The 14190-nt window shown below is 39.3% G+C and overlaps 1 protein-coding gene across 1 annotated transcript in view; it reads left to right on the forward strand.

The window, feature by feature from the left end:
• The window catches only part of mapk8ip3 (mitogen-activated protein kinase 8 interacting protein 3), a 58347-nt gene continuing 44157 nt past the window's right edge, over positions 1-14190 (forward strand). Inside the window, exon 1 of the mRNA XM_080447323.1 lies at positions 1-547. Within this exon, the coding sequence (XP_080303449.1) occupies positions 242-547 (306 nt within the window). The 5' untranslated portion in view covers positions 1-241. The remainder of the gene's footprint in view (positions 548-14190) is intronic.

A 14190-nucleotide genomic window follows, 5' to 3' on the forward strand; every position in this document is an offset into this window, starting at 1 on the left:
GCAATAGGTGTTTATATTGTAACGGACCCGGTCCTGGCTGAAACATGTCATAAATACCATTGTCTTGATTTAGAAGGGGAAAAGACTGTGATTACGTGCCCCCCTTTTCTTTGACGTTGATTGGATCGTATAACCCTCATAGCCTAGCATAATACAGTACAGTATCATAGGCCCGGCAGCTGTTCCACAGGAACCTGAAACCACCACCATCATCATCACCACCACCATCCACCCAGACAAGATGATGGAGCTACAGCTGGACGAGGTGGTGTACCAGGACGACTACGGCTCCGTGTCCGTGATGTCGGAGCGCGTGTCGGGCCTGGCCAACAGCATCTACCGGGAGTTCGAGCGGCTCATCCGCAGCTACGACGAGGAGGTGGTGAAGGAGCTGATGCCCCTGGTGGTCAACGTGCTGGAGAACCTGGACGCCGTGCTGACGGAGAACCAGGAGCACGAGGTGGAGCTGGAGCTGCTGAAGGAGGACAACGAGCAGCTCATCACCCAGTACGAGAGGGAGAAGGCGCTGCGGAAGCAGGCGGAGGAGGTGGGTTCAAGTGGTCCTTGGGGGCTGGGGGGGGGGGGGGGTCACAATCATTTGAACCACTTTAACCATATTTCATATACTTTGGCTATTCAAACATATTTTTTGAAAAATCCCTGGCACAAAATATCTTTTGAGATGGGGGTCCGCAGCCAAATACATTATCATTTTGGGGGTCCTTGACATGATAAAGTTTGAGAACCACTGATACGCAACAGGCAATGGTTCTCAAACTTAAAAATGTCAATGTCTCCCCTCAACTGTGGTCCATTTGGTTCCATTTGTATACTGTCAGACTTGTGAGGGTCAATTTAGACCCCCAAAGGCCTAAAGGAACCCATGCAGAGAGAGTCCCTGGAATCCACTTTGAGAACCACTGATATACAGACCAACTAAAGCAGGGGTCTTTTCCCCACGTTTTTCAGCCCGAGGACCCCTTATTAGTTCACAACCTGTGGGTCGCACATGATTTCTGGGGGGGGGGGGGGTCTGCAGATGACAGTGAAGTGAAAATCACAATTTAAGGACTTTTAAGACCTTTTAATACCTTCAAAAGAAAGAAATGAAGAAAGAAAAAGTCCATCACTGCATTAAAAGTAATCAACAGACTATACTATAAAAACTGGTCAAACATTGGCCAAATTGTCAAATTTTATAAGAAAGAAGCACATTTTCTTTTAAATATATTTATCTTTGGAACCGAGTCAAACAAAATTGAATGCCTCAACTCCTGCATTCCAGGGTGGGGGTCCCTATTTCAATATAATAATATGTTCTGAAAAGGTTGAGAACCACTGACTAAAGTTGAGAGAGAGAGAGATGAAGCAGGGACCCACTACATGTTGTATAGAATTGTGTTGCAGATGAAACTTTTTCATAGATTTCATAGATTTCTTCATAGACTTGTTTGACAGCACTGTCATCAGTGTTGTGTAATTTTTTTGTTTGTTAATTTAACCACTTAAACTCTCAATACTTAGTAAACTCTTTTTTCCCCACTACACCAAATCTCTTCTCCGAAAATAGCAGATCTATAAGCTATTTTTGGCAAGTTCCACCCAGATTAGGAATGCTATGGTTCAAGTGGTTAATGTAAAAATAAATTAAAAAAAGTTCCTATCACACAAACATTTAGTGGCCCCCCTGTAGTAGCTCTGTGGACCCCCTTGGGGTCCCGGACCCCTTGTTGAAGACCCCTGGACTAAAGCCCTGGAGAGTCAATGTAAGTCATATAAACTCTGAGAGTGTACAAATGTAACCAAATGGACCCATATGGATCCATTTGGTTACATTTGTTCACTCTCAGAGTTATACATGGATAAATTAGCACTGAGGATTTTACTGTGTAAAATTTGACGGAAGGCAACATCCTCACATCCAATATATCCAGTTGCCATCCTTTCCCAAAAAGGTTTTAGCAAGACTTACAGTCCAAACATAATCATGCCATGATAGGCTAGTTTCCCAGAGAAATGTCTTGTATAAAAGTCCAGATTTGCTTTTTGACATATTCATCTGCTTTTACCATTTGGCAAGAGAAAAATTATGAATTTTCAGTTGAGAGTTGTGAAATAGTGTTAAGCATGTAGGGAGCACACTGGCACGGAGGTCTAATTGACCGCACCGTTTCTGCAACATTGGCTAGGACTTCAGTAATCTTTTAACTAGTATATGGCAACTGCTAGTACTACCCTGCTAGTACTACTATAATAATAACAATAGTGTTACTGAAGTTTTTGCACACCTCTATCATACATTGAGTGCTACAAATCATGAAAGCAGGGGATTAATAATACAGATCCATGGTGTATATATATTTGGGCCCCGCACACAAGCTGATGAGATAAGTAAACACAACTGCAGGGGGTGAGAAGTTAGAACCTTTTGTGTCGATTTGTTGATTATATAAGGAATAAAAAGCTTGTGATCTTGTAGATAAGCTATTTTTGCTATTTGATGACGTACTACTAGTATACAGGGTGGTTAATATATCACAATCAAACCAGCTAGTATCAGCTTTAAGTGAGCTCTATCATCTGTTCCGTGCTCTTTGCATTCTGTTATTTTGTTGCGTCTTCACTTTAGGTATGAAATTCTTTCTTTGATCCAAATGTAATCACAAAGTATGTGTGAGTAACATACTGATGTCAAATGAGTAAAATCATGGGGAAAGGGTCCAACATTTGGCGTTGAACTTTTTTTTTGAACGTTGAGCTGATTTTCTAATTGAAACATACAGGTACTTCAGTCTAATGTACCAGCTGTAGCTACTGCGCCACGATGCGTATCCATTATTTTAAATGAAGGAGATGACATGTAAATATATTGCTTAGGGGGTTATTTATATTTTTTGTCTTCTCAAACATTTTCATGGTTCTCATGATGTGACAAGCGACTGTGTGAAGACATCTATGTTAAGAGTGTGTTTTTAAGAGGAAAAGTACAGGCAGTGGTTCTATAGATTTGTTTGGTTTCACAGAAATCCGGCTGGGGGAAGGGATAATTAACGCCTAAATAACACTGCATCTTTCTGTGGATGTTGCTCAATTGACAAATTGTACGTGCCACTTTTACAAAGTCAAGTATCAAAAATGCTGTAACATATCGGCCATAGAAATAAATGTGCAGAATGGACAATGCTTTGCCTCCCTAACAAACATGGACATGACATGTTCCATATGAAGATGTGTTGGTCATGGTATCCATAGCAATTAGGTTCCCCAGCAAAGTCTGTGGCTGTGAATACAGACTTTAGGTGTGTATTATGACCTACAGCAGTGGTTCCCAAACTGGGGACCGGGACCCCCAGGGGGGTCCCAAATTATTTTGGGGGGTCCCCAGAGGATATGCTTAAAGGACAAGTCCGGACTAAAATAACATAGAGCCTTTTTTCCTACTTATATTGATCCCAAATGACTGGCCATGGGATCTATTTGCGGAATTGCCTCTGTCGTCCAGTTTCCCCAGCAGCCCCCATAGCATAGAGTGGAGCCCTTAAGCATATCGCTACTTATGCTATTTGTTGCGGTCAAAAGTGATTTAATTTTTTCATGAATCTGTTATTAGTTATCATTACACAGTTACACACGCATCCATGCCTTGGTTGTCTCACACGAGCCACCATAGTCTGCTAAACAGACCAACATACAGTATACGTGTATACAGGGTATCTGCACATTTCTGATATGACAATTTAATGACCTAGACCTTTTTAATACCTCTAAAGTGGAAGAATAAGGCCATTACTGCGTCAATAGTAATCAACAAACTATACTATAACAAATTGTTAAACATTTGCCAAATTGTCAAATATTACCTAAGAAAGAGTGAAAATAGCTGATCTACAAGCTCTCAATGCCTCACATTGCGAGGCGTTGTGAGCTTGTAGTTCGGCTATTTATCTGTGAAACCGAGTCAAATGAAATGTAATCTATGTCTCAATTCCTACAACTCCAAGTGCTTGTCAGGGTGGGTGGTCCCCAGTTCAAATATGATTATTTTGGGGATCACGGCCTGAAAAGTTTGGGAATCCTTAACCTACACAGTATCTATACTTTTATATCAATGGATATAGTTCTGTGTTTTGTTTTGTTTTGTTTTGTTTTGTCTTGGCATACATGACATGTGTCAATTCATTTGACACCATCTCATGCAGTTTGGCTACACAGGTGAGCTTTTAGATCGGCTGTGTTTGGGGAAGATATTTTGTTGCCACAGTAATACGGTCAACTAAGAATAGGGCCCAAAAGTATACGGACAACTAAGTAAAAAGGATTTATGTGGTTAAACTTTAGAATAATTGGTTTGAATCTTTGGCATTTTCATATCTGTTACATGTACCTATTGTTATATTCTAATTCAGGCATGCTTTTTCTGGTTCTTGGTTTTCTGCCAGGTACTGGGTTTGATATTCTTTGATATACTGTGTATGCAGTGATGTAAAGTTACTAAGTACATTTACTCAAGTACTGTAATTAAGTACAATTTTGAGTTTTTTTTTTTACTTTACTGGAGTATTTCCAATTTTCAGTGCTTTTACATCTACTCCATTACATCTCAGAGGAAAATATTATACTTTCACTCCACTACAATTATTTGAAAACTTTAGTCACTACTAGTTACTTTGTAGATTTAGATTATTATTACAACATAATTACATTACATTTTAACATACATTAACCACTTCAGCCCTATACACATTTCAGCCATTTGAAAATAGCCGATCTACAAGCTCACAATGCGTCGCGATGCAACACAGCTTGTAGATCGGCTATTTTCAAAAGATTCTTATACAATTGAAAATATGTGAAACGTGACATTCTGCATAATGAGTACTTTCAACTTTTGGTACTTTAAGTACATTTTGATAGCAATACATTTGTACTTTTACTCAAGTAAATGTTTTATTTGGTACTTTTACTTGTAACAGAGTATTTCTACATTGCAGTGATTGATACTTTCACTTAAGTAAGAAATGCAAGTACTTTTTCCACCACTGTGTGTATGTGCAGTAGGGGAGTATCCAGGTTCGACAACTAGTACTCAGTCAAGCCAGTGAAAGGAAGGAAGCCACCACATCTTTGCTCAAGTGATGGTGCTAAATTTTTATGTGACAAATATGCAGAGATATAGCTGTGTGTTTGTGCCTGACAGAGAAGCATGGTGGGGGTTGGGATGAGTCGTGAAGGGCTGGGGGAATCATGGTAAATCAATAGTACACAGAGGAGCACATTGAGGACGCCTGCTTTTGTAACCTGATTTGTGCTTATGAGGAGAGTCGGACAGAGCCACAGAGAGGCAGAGAGCCACAGATGTTTCTGAGAAAAATAAATTAGTTCAGGTCATAAAAAAAACACTGATTCACAAATCGCACATTAAAATTTGGTCATACAGACATTATCAGTCGTGAGAGTGAACCGTGAGATATAGAGAGACAATGAACACATAGACATGGAGGAATAAGTACCCAGCCAAGGGAGGGAGAGAGAGAGAGAATCTCAAGGCCAGACAACAGCAATAACCCACCAATGTGCATCCTCCTCTCATGAGATGCAGGGAGTGGTGAACAACACTGGGGGTCTCGGATTACAGGGCCTCTTTGACTCAGCCTGACGGTAAACAAAAGCAAACGCCTCTTCTCCTCCGACCCACGATTGTCCTTGTGTAACATTGTGTGACCAGGATTACAGTAATTTACAGTATCTGTTAGCTATAGTAGGGCTGTCACGATTATGACATTTTTACGTGCCGATTAATTGTACCACAAATAATTGTGATTAACGATTTCCTTGTCGTTTTTTGTCGTTGAACACTGGGAACATTATGAATGAAGAATTACATTTCTGTTTGGCTTTTTTAGGCTTTGAGGTTGCACAGGGCAGATATGGCAAATAACCTAAATATACAAAGAAAATGACTGACATATTTAATAACTTTATACTTTAAAAGAAAAATATTAATAGTGGAAATAGCCGATCCAATGCGTCGCGACACGTTGTGAGCTTGTAGATCTGCTATTTCCACTATTTTTGGGAAAGGTTTCAAAATATTTGAACATTTCTCAACATTGAAACGATTATGCAAAAAAGAATTGCGATTATCTCAAATAATTGCGATTAGACGATCATGTTAATAATTGTGACAGGCTTGTTAGCTAGTCCTTGTTGTTGTCTTCTCATTCTGAGGTTGTCCTCTGGTATGATCCCTTCTTCACTGACTCTGCTCTTTCTCCCAACACGTCCACTTATATGACCGCTGATTTAGCTTAGATGGCGTGGTGGACCTGTATGTCGAGACTCGCTTTCCGCCAGCCTATGTAAGATGGCGCGCTTACTTTGGCACGTTTCACGTAGGTTGTCGGAGATTTCATCGTCGTCATCACCCTTTGTTTCACCTCGAGAAGCCATTAAGAAGTGACCCTCATTTATGGCACGGACGGCTGGTGTAGCAGTCCGGGCACCTAGTCTGACAGCGAGGTGTTTGTTTGCATGGTATAATAAACATCATTTTAAAACAAACAAAGATTTTAGTAATAAATAAAATGCATAGGATGCCATTATGTAAAATAATAGGAATACTATAAATTAATAAAATAAAATATAAGAACAGCATGGTAAAAATATAAAAAATTTCATAACCATTACAGTCAGAGGCTAAAAACAATCCTTTTCAAAAGTTCTTGAGATCAGACTTTTGAACTAGTGGCAATTGAGAGTTTAAGTTGAAGGTGCTCAGTAGTTTGTTATCTCCGCCAGGGCAGAATCTCCGGGGATGGAGATTATGTTTTCGACCCATCATCCCTCCAGGCTACATGTCTTGGCAATGGAGTGGAGCTAGCCAATCGGGCGCAAGCTGTCCGTCTGGCTATGGGCTGAGCGTGTGTCATTCGACGACACCAGTTTTATAATTCATCAGACACACACATAGGGACCAACACACACAGAGACACAGAGATCACGGGCAACTATGACACACACATGCATGCGTTTATTAGAGGATATAGCTATTCACTTGTTTTACTATTAACCATGATGTGTTTCTGTACGCAGAAATAGCAGGGGCATTAATGCCACTGCAGCCAGAACGAAAGGCTCTCAGCTAAACTCCCCCGAATATATCGTCTCTGTCGGGTGGAAACCTCATACGTCCAAAACTGTTACTTTTCAGGATTCAAATAAAAAAGCATGAAAAGTAGCAGATCGACAAGCTCAAAACGCATCGCTTCGCGCTGCGTTTCGAGCTTGTCGATCTGCTACTTTTCATGCTTTTGTGTGACGCTGTAGTATGATGAAGTCGGGCGTTAAAGTGGTGGGGCGCGTTGTCATCATAAAATGCTGTGCAGAAGCCTTGGTATCAGTTGACAAGTTTATTATCCACATTCAGAAATGCAAACTCACACAAACACAAAGCGCTGTCCAACAGCGCCCACTCACTCAAAGTACTCTGTTGCTATCTTCTCCTCTCCTCAACTTCACTTGTGTTGTTTGAATATGACAAAGGCCTCCATGACCGGTTTTGATTGAAAAATAAAATGTACAGAGTGAGCCCTGGGGGACACCAGTCAATGAAGTATAGGGTTTTTTTACGTGGTTAATACTTAAATTGTACTGTGACACTGTTGGCCAGAATTAGTGCTTTGTGCACTGATTGATTGATTGATTGATTGATTGAATACTTTATTAGTCAGAAATGTAAACAGCACGAGGTACAGTCAGACATTAAGGCTAAAATGATAACACAAAAAAGTCCTGGGGACTTGTTTCCATTGTGGTCCTATGTTTTCAATTCATCATCATCATAGCATAAACAATTTACACAATAATACTTGTCATCAACAAATGCAAACACTGTAGGTACAAAGGAGAAAAGGGATTTCTCTGAATTTACAGTCCTGATAGATGTTTTCAGGCCAATTTTCAGGCCAAATTCAAATGTTTAGTTGCGTTCTCCAACATTCGGTCGTATACTAGGATGTATACAGGACATCTCTGGTACAGTCTCAGCTTGGTTTTGGTGGTGTACTGGGCCGACTTCCAGATGTTCTTTAGCCCATTCGATCCGGGAACGCATCTGTGTCATTTTTTTTAGATTTCTTTGGCTATTCAAAAATAGCAGATATACAAGCTCATAGCTATGAACTTGTAGATCTGCTATTTTTGAAAAAGATATAGTGCAAAACTTTGAATATACATTTATATATATATATATAAAAAAATGTATCCCGCGATTTTTGTAACCCATTTATTTTCACCCGGTGCCAATTTCCTAAGTGATCCTGGGCACTACACCAGCCCTACACCAGCGCTACACCAGTCCCCCACAGCCTAGGGAGGCCAGGGCCGAGCTCATGCTTCCTTCAATGCATGAGAGCCAACTGACCTTCTTGTCACCTGACAGGGGAGAGTTTCCCCGGTAGGACGTAGCGCGTGGAAGGAACACGTTATTCCAACCAGTTCCCTTCCCCTCCATCAGGCGCCCTTATATTTTTTAACTCAAATCTTTGCTTGTGGGGGTCACTGGAACAAATGGGGCGGGGGGGGGGGGGGGGGGTACTGATATTATAGCAATATCAACATAAGTAACAAAAAAAAAACTGTTAGGATTCATAAGACATTTGTAGAATCCCCAGAAGCAAAGATTTGAGTAAAAAAAAAAGTGTTGTAAAAAACTGCACAAATTTTCAACAACAAAAAAGCAGATCTACAAGCTCATAGTGCAGCACTCGGTGCCACGCTATGAGCTTGTAGATCAGCTATTTTTGAATAGCCCAAAGTATAAAATAATGGTTAACAGTAATGATTATTGAATGGGTTAGTCTCTGTAAGGTGTTTCTGGCTTTGCTGAGTTGGCTTATGACATCACTGCCTGCTCCAACACCATGACTGGCAATGCATTGCTGCCCTACTAGGTACAGACAGTAGCAATGCCACACGATCCCTGCCATTCCCTACCAGGCACTTGGAAAAGCAAAAAAGTTAGGGAAGAGCGATACTATAGAATCTATAGTGTAGATATTATGCAGTGAGAAAACAACATCACACAGCCCTGGGTTGGCTCCTCAAAACAGAACAATAGGATTCAGGTTAAAATGGGTAAAGCTGGCCCTTTAAAAACATCGTCAGGCTTCACCCCTTATGCCTAAACTTATTAGCCATGTTTGACTATTTTGAAAAATATTTTAAAATAGTTCAACTAGCTGATGGTCAAGATTCAATTTATCCCCTGAGCAAGCAGGTAGGCTCTATTGGCTCAATGGTAAAAATGTCAAGTTACATAATGCAGCTTTAACACAAATCAAATGTGTATTTAAGTTTTCTTCTGTGAGCTCTTAGACACACAGCCCCAAACCAGACGTTCTTTCCACTCCATTCTAATAGCAAATACCAATTACTATATACTTTTTTTTAATGCAGTCGGAAACAGTAGTTGGATGCGGGCTGCATTTGAAGGGCACCACTGTAGGACATTTACCCTGGAGGCAGGTGCATGACAGGATTGATTGATTGATGCAATACTTTATTAGACAGAAATGTAAAAAGCACGAGGTACAGTCAGCGCTAAAAGGATAAAAAAAAACTGCCGGCAGTGAATGCCATCACCGTTCAATGGGAAAAGTAGCCTGTTTTGAAGGAAGCCAGTGATCCACATTTTTAAGAGATCGTGGTGTCAGGGCATGTTTCCACACTTTGGTGGCAGAGCTGTAGAAAGAGAATTTACCAATGTTTGTTCTATAGGTGAGCGGTACCAGACCGTCCCTCTAGTGGTGTGGCTGTGGGTGTCACTCATTTTGGTGAGGTAGTTAGGCAGGTATGAGGGCATTGAGGGCATTAAGGGCAGAGCCCCTTTGACTATCTTGAAAACCAATCAAATCTTTTATACTTCTGTTGCTCTGAAGGAAGAACTAAACAGTACAATATTCTTCACTGATGCCTTTTGTGACGTTCCACTGCCATTCCGCTCTAGACCAGTGGGCCCCCAAATAATTGGCAAAACACTACGATTTGAATGATAATATGACATGGAAAAAACAAATCAAGTGGACCCTGATTTAGAAACCACTGCTTCTAGACAACTATGACATAGCTTGACATACGCAGAAGAGCTCTTCAAAATAGTTCAGTCAGATAACTCACGAACAGATCGAACCAGTATTATAATAGAATGAGAATACAAGTGTGGGATATAATCATTTATCTTGGCGTTCAGGCTCTGCTACATTTTCTCCCTGCTCAGCACAATTAGACAACCATCATTAACCATTAAGAGAAGGGAGATAGATATACAATAACAACCCTCCATGGGGAACAGAACTAATAGCAGAGCCCACTGTTGGTGCTGGTGTGGCGGTGGGAGCAAACAGCTGCATAACTACAAACCCGGGACACATACAGCGGAAGGAACGCAGATTTAGGTGAGCTTAAATAACCCGCCCAATTGGTCAGCTGATCGCCACGTCAGTGTATGACATGTGGGTCTTGCATAACACTGTATCCACCCACATAGTAATGAGCAGTGTAACCTCTCGACTATATACTGCCTGAACTAACCTCGCAAGCTACGTATCATTCTTGTCTATTTAGAGAACTGAAGTATTCATTATTTTCATCAGACAGAATCATGACCAGTGGATTAACAGTGCAAACTTTACATAGTTTATTGTGGAGCATGCATAAGACTTCTTGGTAGAACTTGCTATGCATCCTATGTGTATGACGCATCATTAACATACTTATGAGGCATTATAATCTGCTCATAACCCTGTATATTCAGATTTATAAGTGCTCATAAATACTCATAATGCTTTATAACCATAACACATTATAAGGCCTTTTATAATGACTTATAAGTATCAAGTGTTATAATACTTCTTAATTGCTGCCAAATTGGTAACAGTTGCTATGCATCCCAAATTAATTCTCATAGTTATAATCCATTATAATCAATTGATAATGCTTTATTATCACTGTTATAAATTGTAATAACCACTATAATGCATTATTATAATGCATTAAACTACAATTATAAGTTATTATAAGTGGTCATTTGTTACTTTATGAACATTTTATAAGGCTTTATTATCACGTTTATAATGCCTTATTATCACTTATAAGGCATTATACTGTGATTCTAAGTTATTATAAAGTGAACATTTGTGACATTATGATCATTTTATAAGCTGGTATTATTACATTTTTATCGCCTTTAAATCACTGTTATAATGCATTATAATTACTGTTATAATGCATTACACTATGATCATAAGTTATTATAAGTGGCCATTTGTTACTTTATGATCATTTAATCATGCTGTATTATAACGTCTAAAATGCCTTATACTCACTGTTGTAACACATTTTAATCACTGTTATAATGCTTTATTATCACTTATAATGCATTATAACTGTGATAATAAATGATTGATTATAATGGATTATAACAATGAGAATACATTTTGGGTTGTATAGCAAGTGTTACCAAGTGGGTAGCAATTATGAAGTATTATAATACTTGACATTATAAGTCATTATAACATGCTGTATAATGTTTTATGATTGCATTATACGTTGTTATGAATATGTATAACTGTAATCATCACGTGTTATAAGCATAATACAATGCATTTATACTAAGTCATTAGCAAGCTTTATAATGTGTTATGGTTATGGTTATAAAGCATTATGAGTATTTATGAGCTCTTATAAATCTGATTATACAGGGTTATGAGCAGATTATAATGCCTTATAAGTATGTTCATGATGCGTTATACACATAGGATGCATAGCAAGTGCTACCGAATTGTTATCATGTTTAAAAATCCATATCCAGGCATATTGCGTTGCCCGATATGGTTTTGTTAGCTTAGTGATTTGAAATATGTATATCGTTTACACACACATACGTACAGAATGTGCTTTTAAGAGCTGATAATATGCAAAAGCTAATCTTGAGTTTCATATGTATTTTGAAGGTTTACAGGGCTAGTTTACTTTGGTGCTGTGTAAAGAGAAGGGAAACAGACCTAGTTTTAGAAGAATATACACAGAATGTAAATATTAAAATGATTTCTTGGGATGGGATGTGGTTGGTCAAATGGAAAAATCAGTTGTCCATGTTGTGGACTGTTCTCCGGACAGTTAAGGCCATTATGTCAGATGAGGGAGTATCAGTGGGATAGAAGTGCCCTAATTAGTTTCAAGCGTTATTACTCTGGTCCTGTGTCTGTGGTCTGTGTGCTCATATCAGCTGCATATCCCTGTCTTTGCAGTTGGAGGATTACAGCATTAACCCATTAAGGCCTGAGGTTCCGTTTCTACAAAATGTCTTCTAAATCCTAACAGTTTCCTGAAAAACGTATTTTACCATATCAGTGGTTACTATGTCAAGGACCACCAAAATGATATGTATTTGGCCGCCGACCCCCATCTCAAAATATGTTGTTCCAGGGACCCCCCCAGAAACAAAGATTTGAGTTAAATCTTTGCTTTAAAAATATATATACCGTATTCAAAGATTTGCACAAATGTTCAAGTTTTTTCAAAAATAGCCAATCTACAAGCTCATAGAGCTTGTATATCTTCTAATTTTGAATAGACAAAGTATTAAATAATGTTGGTTACACAAATGCGTTCCCGGTTTAAACTAGTTAAGGCTCAGTGTCCTTGAGGCACTGGAAAAAAGAACGTCTTTGTGAGCAGCTTCATGAAAAAAAGAACAGAGAGGCTGTTCTTTTTATGTTTTGCCTTTTCCTGACAGCTTACTAGCTAAATTTACATATGAGGCAAATTGAGCTATTTTAAGGCACTGTTGTAGTTCAGAGAGGAGTAGGACATAGGCCCATCCTACTGTCTATACTAGGTACCCAAATATTACTTTCTTCCCACCTAGAGGCCATTTAGATTTAACCAAATGAACCCTGGGGTCCCTATTTTGGGCATATTATAGGCAAATATTTTCTAAATCGTTAAAACATTAAAAAAAATCTAAAACAGCAGATCTACAAGCATACAACAGGTTGCGATGTGACACATTGTGAGCTTGTATATCAACTATTTTCACTATTCATGTTACAACAAAGTTTAAAAATTAAATACATTTGTCCCCACTCCTTTTGGGGTATTTTTTGTCACTGTATACTTGGCACATATGTGAAATTTTGTCCCCTGCATTTATCCATCCTAAGTATTATGAACAGTGGCCGATATTAATACAGCACCCAGGGTGCAGTTAGGGGTTAAGTGTCTTGCTCAGGGACACTTTGACACTTTCGGAGCCCCGGTCCGCCAACACTGGGCAGACCGGGGTGAGCCAGTGACATTTCTGATTCCCAGACAGCCCCTCTACCCATTCAGCTATGGCTGCAATTGTCATCACAAATTATATTGCAGCAGACTTAGTCACAAAGATGAGGAAATAGCATCAGCAGCATATGAGGTGGCCATGTTTGACATGCTGAGTTCGTTCCACAGTAAGGCTCCTCATGTTTAATGCTTTAGCTTGGGTTGATGAGTCAACTGTTGCTGTATCAGTCCCAGGGCTGAAAAAAGTTAGCATCACCTCTTTGTCCATTTTTTACTACTAGCTGCACTCACCCTGACCAAGGGAAAATAATGGCTGGGTATATGTGACATTTTACCTTGTAACATTTAATTCAACTGGAGTTGCTCTCTGGTAGCCTGGTAAACCATCCCGGTCGCGTGAATTCACATTATCATGTGTCTTCTGCAGACCGGTCTGGCCCTAAGAGCTGACCAAAAAGTGGGAGAGCCAATCAGCATCTGCACTCAGGGCCCTGTCATTGACAGACACTGATTGGCTCCTCCACTTTTTAGATTTTTGAAAAAATCGTGAAAATGTGTGCAAATCTTTCAATATATATTTTTAAAGCGAATTTCTTTTCTGGGGATTCTACTAATGTCTTTTAAATCAGTAAAACAGTTTTTTGAAAAAACTTATGTTGCTATAATATCAGTGGTTCTCAAACTTGTTTCATGTCAAGGACCCCCAAAATGATGATGTATTTGGCCGCAGACCCAATATCTTGTTCCAGGGACCACCCAGAAGCAAAGATTTGAGTTTAAAATGTTCGCTTTCAAAAAGAACATATATATATTCAAGGACTTGCACACATTTTCACGTATTCTGCAAAA

Source organism: Gymnoscopelus braueri (genome assembly GCF_963280865.1).
Source record: "Gymnoscopelus braueri genome assembly, chromosome: 13".
Classification (NCBI taxonomy): Eukaryota; Metazoa; Chordata; class Actinopteri; order Myctophiformes; family Myctophidae; genus Gymnoscopelus; species Gymnoscopelus braueri.